This window comes from Schistocerca serialis, chromosome 10, assembly GCF_023864345.2.
Source record: "Schistocerca serialis cubense isolate TAMUIC-IGC-003099 chromosome 10, iqSchSeri2.2, whole genome shotgun sequence".
Classification (NCBI taxonomy): domain Eukaryota; kingdom Metazoa; phylum Arthropoda; class Insecta; order Orthoptera; family Acrididae; genus Schistocerca; species Schistocerca serialis.
In genome coordinates, this window is record NC_064647.1 from 178,857,083 (window position 1) to 178,871,294 (window position 14,212).

At 47.4% G+C, this 14,212-nt stretch overlaps 1 protein-coding gene across 1 annotated transcript in view; it reads left to right on the top strand.

Moving 5' to 3' along the window:
• Nucleotides 1-14,212, top strand: part of LOC126424647 (serine/arginine repetitive matrix protein 1) — a 653,808-nt gene that overhangs the window by 513,075 nt on the left and 126,521 nt on the right. Inside the window, exons 11-12 of the mRNA XM_050087379.1 lie at nucleotides 2,227-2,434; nucleotides 13,226-13,512. Of these exons, the coding sequence (XP_049943336.1) occupies nucleotides 2,227-2,434; nucleotides 13,226-13,512 (495 nt within the window). The remainder of the gene's footprint in view (nucleotides 1-2,226; nucleotides 2,435-13,225; nucleotides 13,513-14,212) is intronic.

The following is a 14,212-nucleotide window of genomic DNA, read 5'->3' on the forward strand; positions in this document are numbered from 1 at the left end:
TCTATCTGTTCATCTTCAGCTTGCGACGTCGGCATGTATACCTGAACTATCGTTGTCGGTGTTGGTCTGCTGTCGGTTCTGATTAGAACAACCCGGTCACTGAACTGTTCACAGTAACACACCCTCTGCCCTACCTTCCTTCTCATAACGAATCCTACGCCTGTTATACCATTTTCTGCTGCTGTTGATATTACCCTATACTCATCTCACCAGAAATCCTTGTCTTCCTTCCACTTCTCTTCACTGACCCCTACTATATCTAGATTGAGCCTTTGCATTTCCCTTTTCAGATTTTCTAGTTTCCCTACCACGTTCAAGCTTCTGACATTCCCCTGGTAACCTCCCCCTTGGCCGGCCGCGGTGGTCTAGCGGTTCTAGGCGCTCAGTCCGGAACCGCGCGACTGCTACGGTCGCAGGTTCGAATCCTGCCTCGGGCATGGATGTGTGTGATGTCCTTAGGTTAGTTAGGTTTAAGTAGTTCTAAGTTCTAGGGGACTGATGACCACAGATGTTAAGTCCCATAGTGCTCAGAGCCATTTGAACCATTTTTGAACCGCCCCCTTGGCAGTCCCCTCCCGGAGATCCGAATGGGGGACTACGCTGGAATCTTTTGCCAATGGAGAGATCATCATGACACTTCTTCAATTACAGGCCACATGTCCTGTGGATACACGTTACGTGTCTTTAATGCAGTGGTTTCCATTGCCTTCTGCATCGTCATGTCGTTGATCATTGCTGATTCTTCCGCCTTTAGGGGCAATTTCCCACCCCTAGGACAAGAGAGTGCCTTGAACCTCTATCCACTCCTCCGCCCTCTTTGACAAGGCCATTGGCAGAATGAAGCTGACTTCTTATGCCGGAAGTCTTCGGCCGCCAATGCTGATTATTTATCATACCCTAACGAAGAGAAACGTCCACATACCATAATATCATCATCTCCATATTTCACTATTGGCACTACACGTGATGGGGTAATATTCTCCAGGCATTCGCCAAACCAAAACTCGCCCATCTGATTGCCACAGGGTATAGAGTGTTTCGTCGCCCAAAATCACTCCTTTCCAATCATACGCCGTCCAGTGGCGTCGTTCTTTGCACCACATCAAGTGCCACTTCGTGGCGACCACTGAAATGTGTGGCTCCTGAGGAGCTGATCCACCATTGTATAGGCAGTCACAGAGCTGGCTGGATTGATGGTAGCACTTCAGAACTCACGAATGACTGCTTCTGCTGATTTCATGCGAGTGATTTATCATCACTCTCTGTACAGCTCATGGCCATCAGTTCATGAGGTCTGCCTGGTGCTAGTTTGGCTGTGGTTGTCCCTCGGTGTTTCCATTTCGCATTTACATCAGCTGCGGTCGAGTGGGGCAGCCTTAGAAGGATTGAAATGTCGATAATGGATGAAGTACTCCAATGAGTATCCCACGTTCGAACTCACTGAACTTTCCTGATGGACTCAAATGCTGTTACCACTCTATTGACAGTGCTCCCTTACTATCTTTATACTGATGTCCACCTCTCCTGACATTTAGTGGTCAATTACGCATATAATAGGGGTTCTGGATAGTTTCCATCAGGCAGTATTTCTTCGACTACCCGCCAGGGTAGCCGAGAGCGCTAACGCGCTGCTTCCTGGACTCGGGTAGGCGCGCCGGCCTCCGGATCGAATCCGCCAAGCGGATTAACGACGACTGCCGGTGTGCCGGCCAGCCTGGATGTGGTTTTTAGGCGGTTTTCCACGTCCTACAAGGTGAATACTGGGCTGGTCCCTACGTCCCGCCTCAGTTACACGACTCGCAGGCATTTGAAACACACTCCCACTATTTCACGATTTACACTTGACACAGACTGGTCGGGTACACTAATTCCGTCCCAGGGGGAACGTGTTGGCGGCAGGAAGGGCATCCGGCCACCCCTTCCAATTAACCGTGCCAAATCCGTACTTAGCCCTGCCGACCCTGCGCACCATGCGGGATAAAGGCGGTAGCGACAGAAAGTATTTCTTCGACTGTACCAAGTGCAGTGGTAGTCGACCTGCTGCATATCCCCCTCTCTGTTCTCTTGGGATAAATGTCGCCTGTAGTATGTAGGCTGTTAGAAGGCAATGCACGTGGACAGCCACTGTGAGGGTGCTTGCTCAGCAGCGCACTGCTTGCTAGACTCGGTAGGACAGTGACGTGCCAGAGTACTGGTTGACGCTGTGCCGTGCCGTGGTGTGCCCAGCAGCTTCTCCACCATCCTGGGCGACGGCTTCCGCGAGAGGTCTCGGTCGCGCAGCAAGAGCCGCGAGCGCCAGCAGCCGCCGCAGCAGCAGGACGGCAAGCCGCGCTCCAAGGGCGTCTTCTCGGCGCTCTTCAAGAAGAAGGACCGCAAGAAGGCCGGCCACGCCGAGCAGCCGTCTCCGGGAGACCTGCCGTCGCCGGAGTCCAGGGTATGCAGCGCCAGCCGTAGGATAAAGAAGCGACGCCACCTCAACGGAACATCCAAAACCATCTGTAGCATCCACCTCCAATGTAGGATAGAGAGAACCTCAACATCCAACAGCAGTGTTGCACAGAATTCAGTCTAGGGAAACCTCCAATAGCGTTTGTGTCCAATACACGTCTATAGCCTAGAGTAACGCCACCAGCCTACCATCTGGCAGCACGTAACACGTACAGAGGACTTGCAAGATACAACTAATTTATTACTGATCAACAGTTTTACCCAAATGGCACAGTATGTACCCAAAAACTTTGTACAAGTGTCTCTTATTCACAAATCAGAAAAATACATTACACAATACCTTTCTAATTAAATTAGGTGCAAACAAGAACTTCTTATAAGCGCTTCAATAATAAAAGGTAAAATCAGTTTCATTTAACAAAGGGCACTTGAATAATAAAGGTGAAATAAGTTTCTTCTAAATAGGTCACCTGGGCAAGCGCAACAGGGCAATTCACATAATTTCCAATTTCCGCTACCCATCAAGCATTTCTCTAAGTTCAATTCCCGCTGCACGTAAGGTATAATTCAAAACACTAGTCTCCTTCCTGTATGGTTTTGAAGGTAAATATATAAGCAGTACAGCAAACGGAACAGACGCCTTGTCGTCTCAATGCAGAGGATACTTAACTTAATGCAAGATCCCCACTCACTGCAATCCGGAGAACTCAGTGGCCGCCGTATCGGTTGCCATTTTCCCCGCGGCCAAAAGAAACCTCCGTTCCCTCTGGTACTGGTCGGCCAAGGCGTCGTACTCCGGACATCGATTTAGACACGGACCAGGTGCCCGCTACAGTGCTGCAACAGAAAAGCACAAACACACAGCCACAGCCAAAAGAAACAATGTTAACAGCCCCAGAATATAGTAAGATAAAATTCTACGAAGATAGATCACATCAAGACAAACGCAAAATAAAAATGGTTAAAAGCATTAACTGTAGACTTCAAATTTCAAAATATGTAAAATTGCCTCAGCACAAACAGACTAGTTTTAAAAGGATAACGATAATACAAAGCATAATATTATTACACCTGTACGTCGCAGTTATAATACAGTATTGACACTCATAAGAAAAGGTAGAAGCTAGTGATAACACGCGTAGGCTCCAGTGCAAAACTACACTCATGGAAATTGAAATAAGAACACCGTGAATTCATTGTCCCAGGAAGGGGAAACTTTATTGACACATTCCTGGGGTCAGATACATCACATGATCACACTGACAGAACCACAGGCACATAGACACAGGCAACAGAGCATGCACAATGTCGGCACTAGTACAGTGTATATCCACCTTTCGCAGCAATGCAGGCTGCTATTCTCCCATGGAGACGATCGTAGAGATGCTGGATGTAGTCCTGTGGAACGGCTTGCCATGCCATTTACACCTGGCGCCTCAGTTGGACCAGCGTTCGTGCTGGACGTGCAGACCGCGTGAGACGACGCTTCATCCAGTCCCAAACATGCTCAATGGGGGACAGATCCGGAGATCTTGCTGGACAGGGTAGTTGACTTACACCTTCTAGAGCACGTTGGGTGGCACGCGATACATGCGGACGTGCATTGTCCTGTTGGAACAGCAAGTTCCCTTGCCGGTCTAGGAATGGTAGAACGATGGGTTCGATGACGGTTTGGATGTACCGTGCACTATTCAGTGTCCCCTCGACGATCACCAGTGGTGTACGGCCAGTGTAGGAGATCGCTCCCCACACCATGATGCCGGGTGTTGGCCCTGTGTGCCTCGGTCGTATGCAGTCCTGATTGTGGCGCTCACCTGCACGGCGCCAAACACGCATACGACCATCATTGGCACCAAGGCAGAAGCGACTCTCATCGCTGAAGACGACACGTCTCCATTCGTCCCTCCATTCACGCCTGTCGCGACACCACTGGAGGCGGGCTGCACGATGTTGGGGCGTGAGCGGAAGACGGCCTAACAGTGTGCGGGACCGTAGCCCAGCTTCATGGAGACGGTTGCGAATGGTCCTCGCCGATACCCCAGGAGCAACAGTGTCCCTAATTTGCTGGGAAGTGGCGGTGCGGTCCCCTACGGAACTGCGTAGGATCCTACGGTCTTGGCTTGCATCCGTGCGTCGCTGCGGTCCGGTCCCAGGTCGACGGGCACGTGCACCTTCCGCCGACCACTGGCGACAACATCGATGTACTGTGGAGACCTCACGCCCCACGTGTTGAGCAATTCGGCGGTACGTCCACCCGGCCTCCCGCATGCCCACTATACGCCATCGCTCAAAGTCCGTCAACTGCACATACGGTTCACGTCCACGCTGTCGCGGCATGCTACCAGTGTTAAAGACTGCGATGGAGCTCCGTATGCCACGGCAAACTGGCTGACACTGACGGCGGCGGTGCACAAATGCTGCGCAGCTAGCGCCATTCGACGGCCAACACCGCGGTTCCTGGTGTGCCCGCTGTGCCGTGCGTGTGATCATTGCTTGTACAGCCCTCTCGCAGTGTCCGGAGCAAGTATGGTGGGTCTGACACACCCGTGTCAATGTGTTCTTTTTTCCATTTCCAGGAGTGTATAAAGCTTGAATGTCTACTTCTTCAATAGACAGCTGCGTGGTACGTAGTTCTATTCCACTAGCCAAAATAAATAATACATTGCTCAGCACCCTGTGTAGAAGACCATGGCCCAGGCACGCCTCAAGAACTTGCAATAACAGGCCCGCTTCCGCACTCCGAGCCACATACACCGGTCAAATCCAGCCAACTCCACGCAAACACGAGTTTCACCCTCTGAGCAGCGACACGTACCGGCCGCTCCGAAGCCAAAACCCAGTCTGCCCGCCAGCCCACCGGCACCACCACCGACCAACGAGGCAAAGATAAGCAACGCCATGGGGAAACAATCGATCCGGGTGAATCGAACGGAGAAAGCAACTAGCGCCGGCGCCTCCCCACGTATAACATGGCAGGGAAACCGCAAACATCACATGCATCCAGTACAGAGTATTAGAATCATCTGCAGCGTCTACATTTGCTATGGGATAGAGACTGGCCAACATCTCAACATCCAGTAGTACAGCGCAGGGTTACATCCACTTCACGGAAGAAAAACCTCCGACATCACATGTGTCTAATACAGAGCACACAGGCACCTGTAACTTCTGCCTCCACTGTGAGACAGAAAACCAGCAACGTCTTAACATCCAGTAACACACTGCAAGGTTACAGTAATTTCATGGTAGAAAAACCTCCAACAGAAACTCTGTCCAGTACTGAGTACAGAAACCCTCTATAGTATCTACCTCTGGTAGCTGATAGAGAACTGCCAACACCTCAACATCCAGCAGCGCTGTGTAGGATTACATTTACTTTAGGGTATTTACATCTCTGACAAAACACACAGGACAGGGCACAGTAAAAATCTGTGGCACCCACACCCTCTAACAAACCACACAACATCCAACACCACAGTGCAGGGCACCTGAGTGCCGACTATGACAGCCATCTGCAGCACACAACTGTACCAGGGAACCTCTACCAGCAGCACAATATCCAGTAGCACAGTACAGGGCAACACCATTCGTGGTATGGATACCTCCAACTGCACATGTGTCCAACTGAGTACAGGATAGGGAAACTACCAGGAGCACCAACCAGTACAGAGTCATTATGTACCAGACAAGATCCGAAGACAATACAGTGTTCAGCAGCCACACACGATTCTGAAATGTGTGTGCCCCTGGACATTTCACAGCAAGCAACCACCAATAATAAGTATGATAAATAATTGTTAGAGTAAGCATCTCGCAGGCAGCCATATTCTGTGTAAATTAGTATGAAGAACAGTGTCCTGTTGAAAAATGGCACCATGTTACTGTCGCAGGGGAGGTAACACTTGAGGACACAGCCTGTCCATAATGCATCATTGTGCCCTCAGATTCCTTCATCATTGTGCCCTCAGATTCCTTCACTGACTCATACTCGAGGGATCCTCACATCATGGTAGCAGGGGTAATACCGCTAACCATCTCCGAAACAGTATGGGACCTCTCGCTAGGTCGCAGCTATACTCGTTGACGATGATCGCTGAACGTAATCCAGCGGTTATTCATCAACAGTCAGTGCCTTCCGGTCACAGACTACAGACACAGCCGATTGTGTTATGGTGTTAATGACACCCTGTGCATGGGACGGTAATTCCCTAATTCGGCTGCTATTAGTCTACGACCAGTGTAGTCGGATGAGCCAAATGTTGCAGGCAGTATCGTTCTCAGATGGCAGGCGCAGATGTGATCGGGCTACGATGTGGCTGGTGCACTGTACAGCAATCCTTCCTTGTCAGACGTGGTCATCCGGAACCTTGATGATTATGCCTGCCCACACATCTTTGTGCAGTCCAACATCGGGCCACTATCAGATCGTAATGCCCCAAAAATTTGAATACTACGCTCTTCGAAAAGCTGGCCGATTGGAGACTCGCAATGAGAAATCTTTCAAACTCTGTCAGGCGCTGATAACGCTGTCTCACGCGAGTATGTGGCAACTCCGTATCCTTCACAATGATCACTCAGCATCTGACATTGTTCACGTCCTTCATTTGCGCTACCAGGCCCGTTAACAACAATGAACACGAACGGTATTATGGGACTCTGGTGGCCTTTCTACATGTCACAGAGAATTGTAACTCTCATCATTTCCATATCTTCCTATGTTATGAACGTGTATGAAGTTACACTGACATCAGACATGTCTTTTGGATCCTTCACATTTTTGTCACGCAGACTAGTTTCTGCCCAGAAAGATGAGGTTCTCTAAGCAGTTCTCGTAAGAGGCACGCCGACTTTCTTTGCGTGTCTGCCAGGTAATATTTTTCAACATTTGTACTTCACTCACTCACTAGAGACACAATCCTATGATCATTCGCACGAAAACTACCCTCAAACAGCATTTAAGTATATAAATGTCTTGTATGCAGTATCTTTCGTACACTGATTGTGCTTTCCCAGTATGCTATTACAGAATCGTTACTTGCCATTTGCAGTACTTACAACTCAGCGTTTCTGGTCGTTCACTTGTCGTCTACACACATTGCTATTCCCAACGTTTTATATATGAGTCACTCTAGTTTTCACCCATTAATACTGCTGTTAAAGGATGTCACACTTTAACGTTTCATGAGGCGCACATCTTTTCATTTAACTACATTAAGAGGTGCTTGTTTGTGTTTCTATCTGTCTGATACTGTGTTGAGATCTAACGGGATATCATTGTAAGTTTTACTGGATAGAATTTTCTCATACATAAGTTCATGATCTACGAAAATGCCTTAGTTTGCATCTAACACTAACAGCTAGGCCATTAATGCAAAAGATAAACAACAACAGTCCTATCGCACTCCTGCGGGGAATACTACGTACACCGTCCGACCAAAATGTTCCAAGACTGATTTTATTCCTGGCGTATAAGCGACGTCAGCGTGGTAGCTACAGTGACAGCCAGGGATAAATTCTGCCGAAATTTTTACAAAGGCACAGGCGGTGTTTAGAAAGGATAGATTGCATGCGACCGGTAGCGGCGTGTTTGTCGCTGTTAGTAGTAGTTTATCCTGTAGTGAAGTAGAAGTGGATAGTTCCTGTGAACTATTATGGGTGGAGGTTACACTCAACAACCGAGCTAGGTTAATAATTGGCTCCTTTTACCGACCTCCCGACTCAGCAGCATTAGTGGCAGAACAACTGAGAGAAAATTTGGAATACATTTCACATAAATTTTCTCAGCATGTTATAGTCTTAGGTGGAGATTTCAATTTACCAGATATAGACTGGGACACTCAGATATTTAGGACGGGTGGTAGGGGCAGAGCATCGAGTGACATTATACTGAGTGCACTATCCGAAAATTACCTCGAGCAATTAAACAGAGAACCGACTCGTGGAGATAACAACTTGGACCTACTGATAACAAACAGACCCGAACTTTTCGACTCTGTAAGTGAAGAACAGGGAATCAGTGATCATAAGGCCGTTGCAGCATCTCTGAATATGGAAGTTAATAGGAATATAAAAAAGGGAGGAAGGTTTATCTGTTTAGCAAGAGTAATAGAAGGCAGATTTCAGACTACCTAACAGATCAAAACGAAAATTTCTGTTCCGACACTGACAACGTTGAGTGTTTATGGAAAAAGTTCAAGGCAATCGTAAAATGCGTTTTAGTCAGGTACGTGCCGAGTAAAACTGTGAGGGACGGGAAAAACCCACCGTGGTTCAACAACAAAGTTAGGAAACTACTGCGAAAGCAAAGAGAGCTTCACTGGAAGTTTAAACGCAGCCAAAACCTCTCAGACAAACAGAAGCTAAACGATGTCAAAGTTAGCGTAAGGAGGGCTATTCAGTGAATTCGAAAGTAAAGTTCTATGTACCGACTTGACAGAAAATCCTAGGAAGTTCTGGTCTTATGTTAAATCAGTAAGTGGCTCGAAACAGCATATCCAGACACTCTGGGATGATAATGGCATTGAAACAGAGGATGACACGCGTAAAGCTGAAATACTAAACATCTTTTTCCAAAACTGTTTCACAGAGGAAGACCGCACTGCTGTTTCTTCTCTACATCCTCGCACGAACGAAAAAATGGCTGACATAGAAATAAGTGTCCATGGAATAGAAAAGCAACTGAAATCACTCAACAGAGGAAAGTCCACTGGACCTGACGGGATACCAATTCGATTCTACACAGAGTACGCGAAAGAATTTGCCCCCCTTCTAACAGCCGTGTACCGCAAGTCTCTAGAGGAACGGAAGGTTCCAAATGATTGGAAAAGATCACAGAAAGTTCCAGTTTTCAACAAGGGTCGTCGAGCAGATGCGCAAAACTATAGGCCTATATCTCTGACGTCGATCTGTTGTAGAATTTTAGAACATATTTTTTGCTCGAGTATCATGTCGTTTTTGGAAACCCAGAATCTACTCTGTAGGAATCAACATGGATTCCGGAAACAGCGATCGTGTGAGACCCAACTCGCTTTATTTGTTCATGAGATCCAGAAAATATTACATACAGGCTCCCAGGTAGATGCTATTTTCCTTGACTTCCGGAAGGCGTTCGTTACAGTTCCGCACTGTCGCCTGATAAACAAAGTAAGAGCATACGGAATATCAGACCAGCTGTGTGGCTGGATTGAAGAATTTTTAGCAAACAGAACACAGCATGTTGTAATCAAAGGAGAGACGTCTACAGACGTTAAAGTAACCTCTGGCGTGCCACAGTGGAGTGTTATGGGACCATTACTTTTCCAAATATATATAAATGACTCAGTAGATAGTGTCGGAAGTTCCATGCGGCTTTTCGCGGATGATGCTGTAGTATACAGAGAAGTTGCAGCATTAGAAAATTGTAGCGAAATGCAGGAAGATCTGCAGCGGATAGGCACTTGGTGCAGGGAGTGACAACTGACCCTTAACATAGACAAATGTATTGTATTGCGAATACATAGAAAGAAGGATCCTTTATTGTATGATTACATAATAGCGGAACAAACACTGGTAGCAGTTACTTCTGTAAAATATCTGGGAGTATGCGTGCGGAACGATTTGAAATGGAATGATCATATAAAATTAATTGTTGGTAAGGCGGGTACCAGGTTGAGATTCATTGGGAGAGTCCTTAGAAAATGTAGTCCATCAACAAATGAGGTGTCTTACAAAACACTCGTTCGACCTATACTTGAGTATTGCTCATCAGTGTGGGATCCGTACCAGATCGGGTTGACGGAGGAGATAGAGAAGATCCAAAGAAGAGCGGCGCGTTTCGTCACAGGGCTATTTGGTAACCGTGATAGCGTTACGGAGATGTTTAGCAAACTCAAGTGGCAGACCCTGCAAGAGAGGCGCTCTGCATCGCGGTGTAGCTTGCTCGCCAAGTTTCGAGAGGGTGCGTTTCTGGATGAGGTATCGAATATATTGCTTCCCCTTACTTATACCTCCCGAGGAGATCACGAATGTAAAATTAGAAAGATTCGAGCGCGCATGGAGGCTTTCAGACAGTCGTTCTTCCCGCGAACCATACGCGACTGGAACAGAAAGCCGGCCGAAGTGGCCGTGCAGTTAAAGGCGCTGCAGTCTGGAACCGCAAGACCGCTACGGTCGCAGGTTCGAATCCTGCCTCGGGCATGGATGTTTGTGATGTCCTTAGGTTAGTTAGGTTTAACTAGTTCTAAGTTCTAGGGGACTAATGACCTCAGCAGTTGAGTCCCATAGTGCTCAGAGCCATTTGAACCATTTGGAACAGAAAAGGGAGGTAATGACAGTGGCACGTAAAGTGCCCTCCGCCATACACCGTTGGGTGGCTTGTGGAGTATAAATGTAGATGTAGATGTAGACAGCTTGAAGCAAAGACTGTAAACAACAGGCTTCCATTTGGCCCGTCAGCTGTGAGCAGGCAGCGTTCAGTAGTGGGTGTACGGCTGGAATGTGGCAACTTCGTTCTGTCACAAATCGCAATGGAGCAACGAACGGAATAACTCTTAATCAAGTGTTCAACGCATTCTCCAGAATATTGAGAAGAAGTTGGCCTCTCACGCCGTGACTCCGCAACAAAAAGACAATGCGCACGCTTCCTGCGACTTGCTTGAATGGCAAAATACGGACGAATCTTTTCTGGAAAAAATCATCACGGCTGGCGAGGCTGAGAGTTATGAGTACGAACCTACCACAAAGGGCAAATTTCAGAATGAGTCCCTGATGGTTCGACAAGACCGAGGAAGGTGCAGATACGATGTGAACAACATCCCAAAGAATGATTTTTCTGAATGATTTTTCTGACAGTTTCACCTTGGTGCCCTCCATCCTTCAGTCACCTACACTACTAGTTTTCAGTTTTTCACAAGAACCATATACCAAGCACAAATGGACGGTGAACGAGTAGAAATGAACAGTTCCCAAAAAAGAACGATCAGTAGTGAACTAGTTCCCAAGGATGAACGAGTTTGCCCATCTCTAGACGTGATTTGATTTTATGAACGTTCTGTGAGTTGTACTGAGGTGTTGGAAGACTGTGTGGAATACATGTAGCATTAAAAGTACCATTTTAACTTTTCTCTGTTTCGTTATGAATCCAGTCTTGAAACTTTTTGGACTGATGAGATATTTCTCTGCTATACGGTAGGATAATGTCCAGTAATACGAGATTCGGTTGCAGGATAACAACTGCCAGTGTCAAACGACAGGGTGGGAACTATCTGCGCCCCAAGTTACATCCAATACAGGAGGCGGTAACCACAGCTGTCTCATGCGTAGCACATTAACTGAAACATAAACATGTCGAGCACTCCCAAGGATAACCACCCCTACGTCCACGCCATTGTGTGCTCCTGACCTCCTGCTGAGCAACTTTTTCCTCCAGCTGTTTGAATTTGTCTCTCTATGTGACCATTAAGTGTGACCTTGCTTCTGCGATAGCACAGTTCCTCCTGCTATGCATTCTCCAGTTCTGATCAGAAGCGTGATGTAAGTGTTCCCATCCAGCATGCTCTGACACAGTCGTAGGCCCAGAAGTACTTATGGACTGCTGAGAATGACCGCAGTAGTCAGCTGACACTGGTTTTGTCATTGAACAATTTACCTGAGCGTTTGACTCAAATTTTGTCGTTAAAAGTCATGTGGTCACTCATACTCTTTGCCAATAACGAGGACACATGATCGAATCAAATGTATATTGATGCTCGACATATTGTTATACAGACATAGTCCAAAATTCACTCCACGGAATAATTCTGACATTTTATCTAGTCTAGCAATGCATTTGCTTAGTTTATCACTGTAAAATGTTTGCATGACTTCTAGCAATACATTTTTAATCTGTCCATCAGGACGATGGCATCTCTGAGGCCCGCAGCTGCTAGCAGTTTATTACTTGTTTATGAAAGATCACGGATTGTACCTCGCTGATGTTGATTACTCATAATACAAACATGATCGATTTCGCAATACACATCCCATCATCAGATGTATCAGTCACATCGAATCTGATTGTGGAACATACCGTCCGAATTTTGCGACTGAGAAAGAACAAAAGTTTGTATCGCTAACTATAACCAGATCAGATCGCTATACCCCAGTGATGATATCACTATGTATGTAGTGTTCCACATAATAAGATACTAGTAATTCATTTCACTTTTTTAATTATCTTTTCTCGACTATTGTCAAGTTAATGCGAATTTTTATTGCAATAAACTCAGTCGTTAAAAACAAAATTCTCACTATTGTATTGGTTAAAAACAGTCTTGGTTGCAATTTTAGTTTTTTTATTTTTCAACTACGCGTTTCGGCTTATTTAGGCATCTTCAGGTTGATCTTAATTTGGTATTTCTTAAAACGATACTTTTGACAGTGTAGCCAAAGGGCATCGTCGAATACATCAGGCCAACATCGCCTTCGTTAAACTCAGTAAAAACTTTTTAAAGTCCATCTAGAAAAGTTTTTACTGAGTTTAACGAAGGCGATGTTGGCCTGATGTATTCGACGATGCCCTTTGGCTACACTGTCAAAAGGATCGTTTTAAGAAATACCAAATTAAGATCAACCTGAAGATACCTAAATAATCCGAACGCGTAGTTGAAAAATAAAAAAAACTAAAATTGCAACGAAGACTGTTTTTAACCAATACTGTTAAGCACTGGTTTTCTGTATGCCACATATGGATTGGAAGAATTTCTATTGAAATTCTCACACTTGCCCTGTGGGTAGTACGTTGTGTGTGCTGTGGCGGCAGGTGCCGCAGCAGGCGGCGGAGCCGCTGGCGACAGTCGAGTTCAAGTTCGACTCGGAGGCGGAGGCGCCGGCGCCTGCTGCCGCCGCCAGCCAGCCTCCAGCGGCCGCCGTGGTGCACAGGCCGGAGCGGCGGGGCAGCGGGGGCGGCGGGGGCGGCGCGGGGGCGGAGGAGGCGCAGGCGCACCGGCGGGCCGCCTCCAACAAGCGGCGCGCCATGCACGAGGCGCAGCTGCTGCCGGCGGAGTGCCAGGGGCTCGCAGACGTCATCGCGGGCTCCGGGCTGGACAGGTGAGTGCCCTGTCTCACTTCCTCAAAGGCTCACTAATCTAACAGGTTAATAAACATCGATGATACGCCACAGAGGTGTCAACGACCACAGTTCCTCCCTCCCTCCCCCATTTCCCTTCCCCACATCCCCCTTCCCCCACTCCTCCCTTCACGACCTACGCCCTTTGCCACCTCCGCATTTACCCACATCTACCTTCCCACGCCTTCGCTTTCCAGCAATATTCTTTCTTCCCCACACTTCCCCACCTCCGCGCTTCCTTCCTTACTCACCTCCTCCCCCAAGCAGCCTTGTCGTGAACTGCTCCCTTTCCAACCCTCCTTCCCCACCTCCTCCCTTGCCCAACTCTTCCCTTTCCCAACTCCTCCCTTCCCTAACTCCTTCCTGCCCCAACTCCTCCCTTCCTCTGCTCCTACCTTCTCCACATCCTCCCTCACCCTCTTCCTCACTTCCTTCTTTCCTCCCTTCCCAAATGTATTCCAGTGTAACCCTTGGAATTAGTTTTTCACTAACTGCCGCTTCCTTTCCACGTCTCTCATTATTTCTTGTCTTCTGGGAAATTCTCTTGTCCCCCACTATTGTGGGAGTGTCAGATGTCACATAGTATTGGAAGTGTTTCTGACAAATCTTGCTGTATGAATATACTGGGACTGGTGCGAACAGACAAGGAACAACATAATTTTAACATAATTTACACCCGTT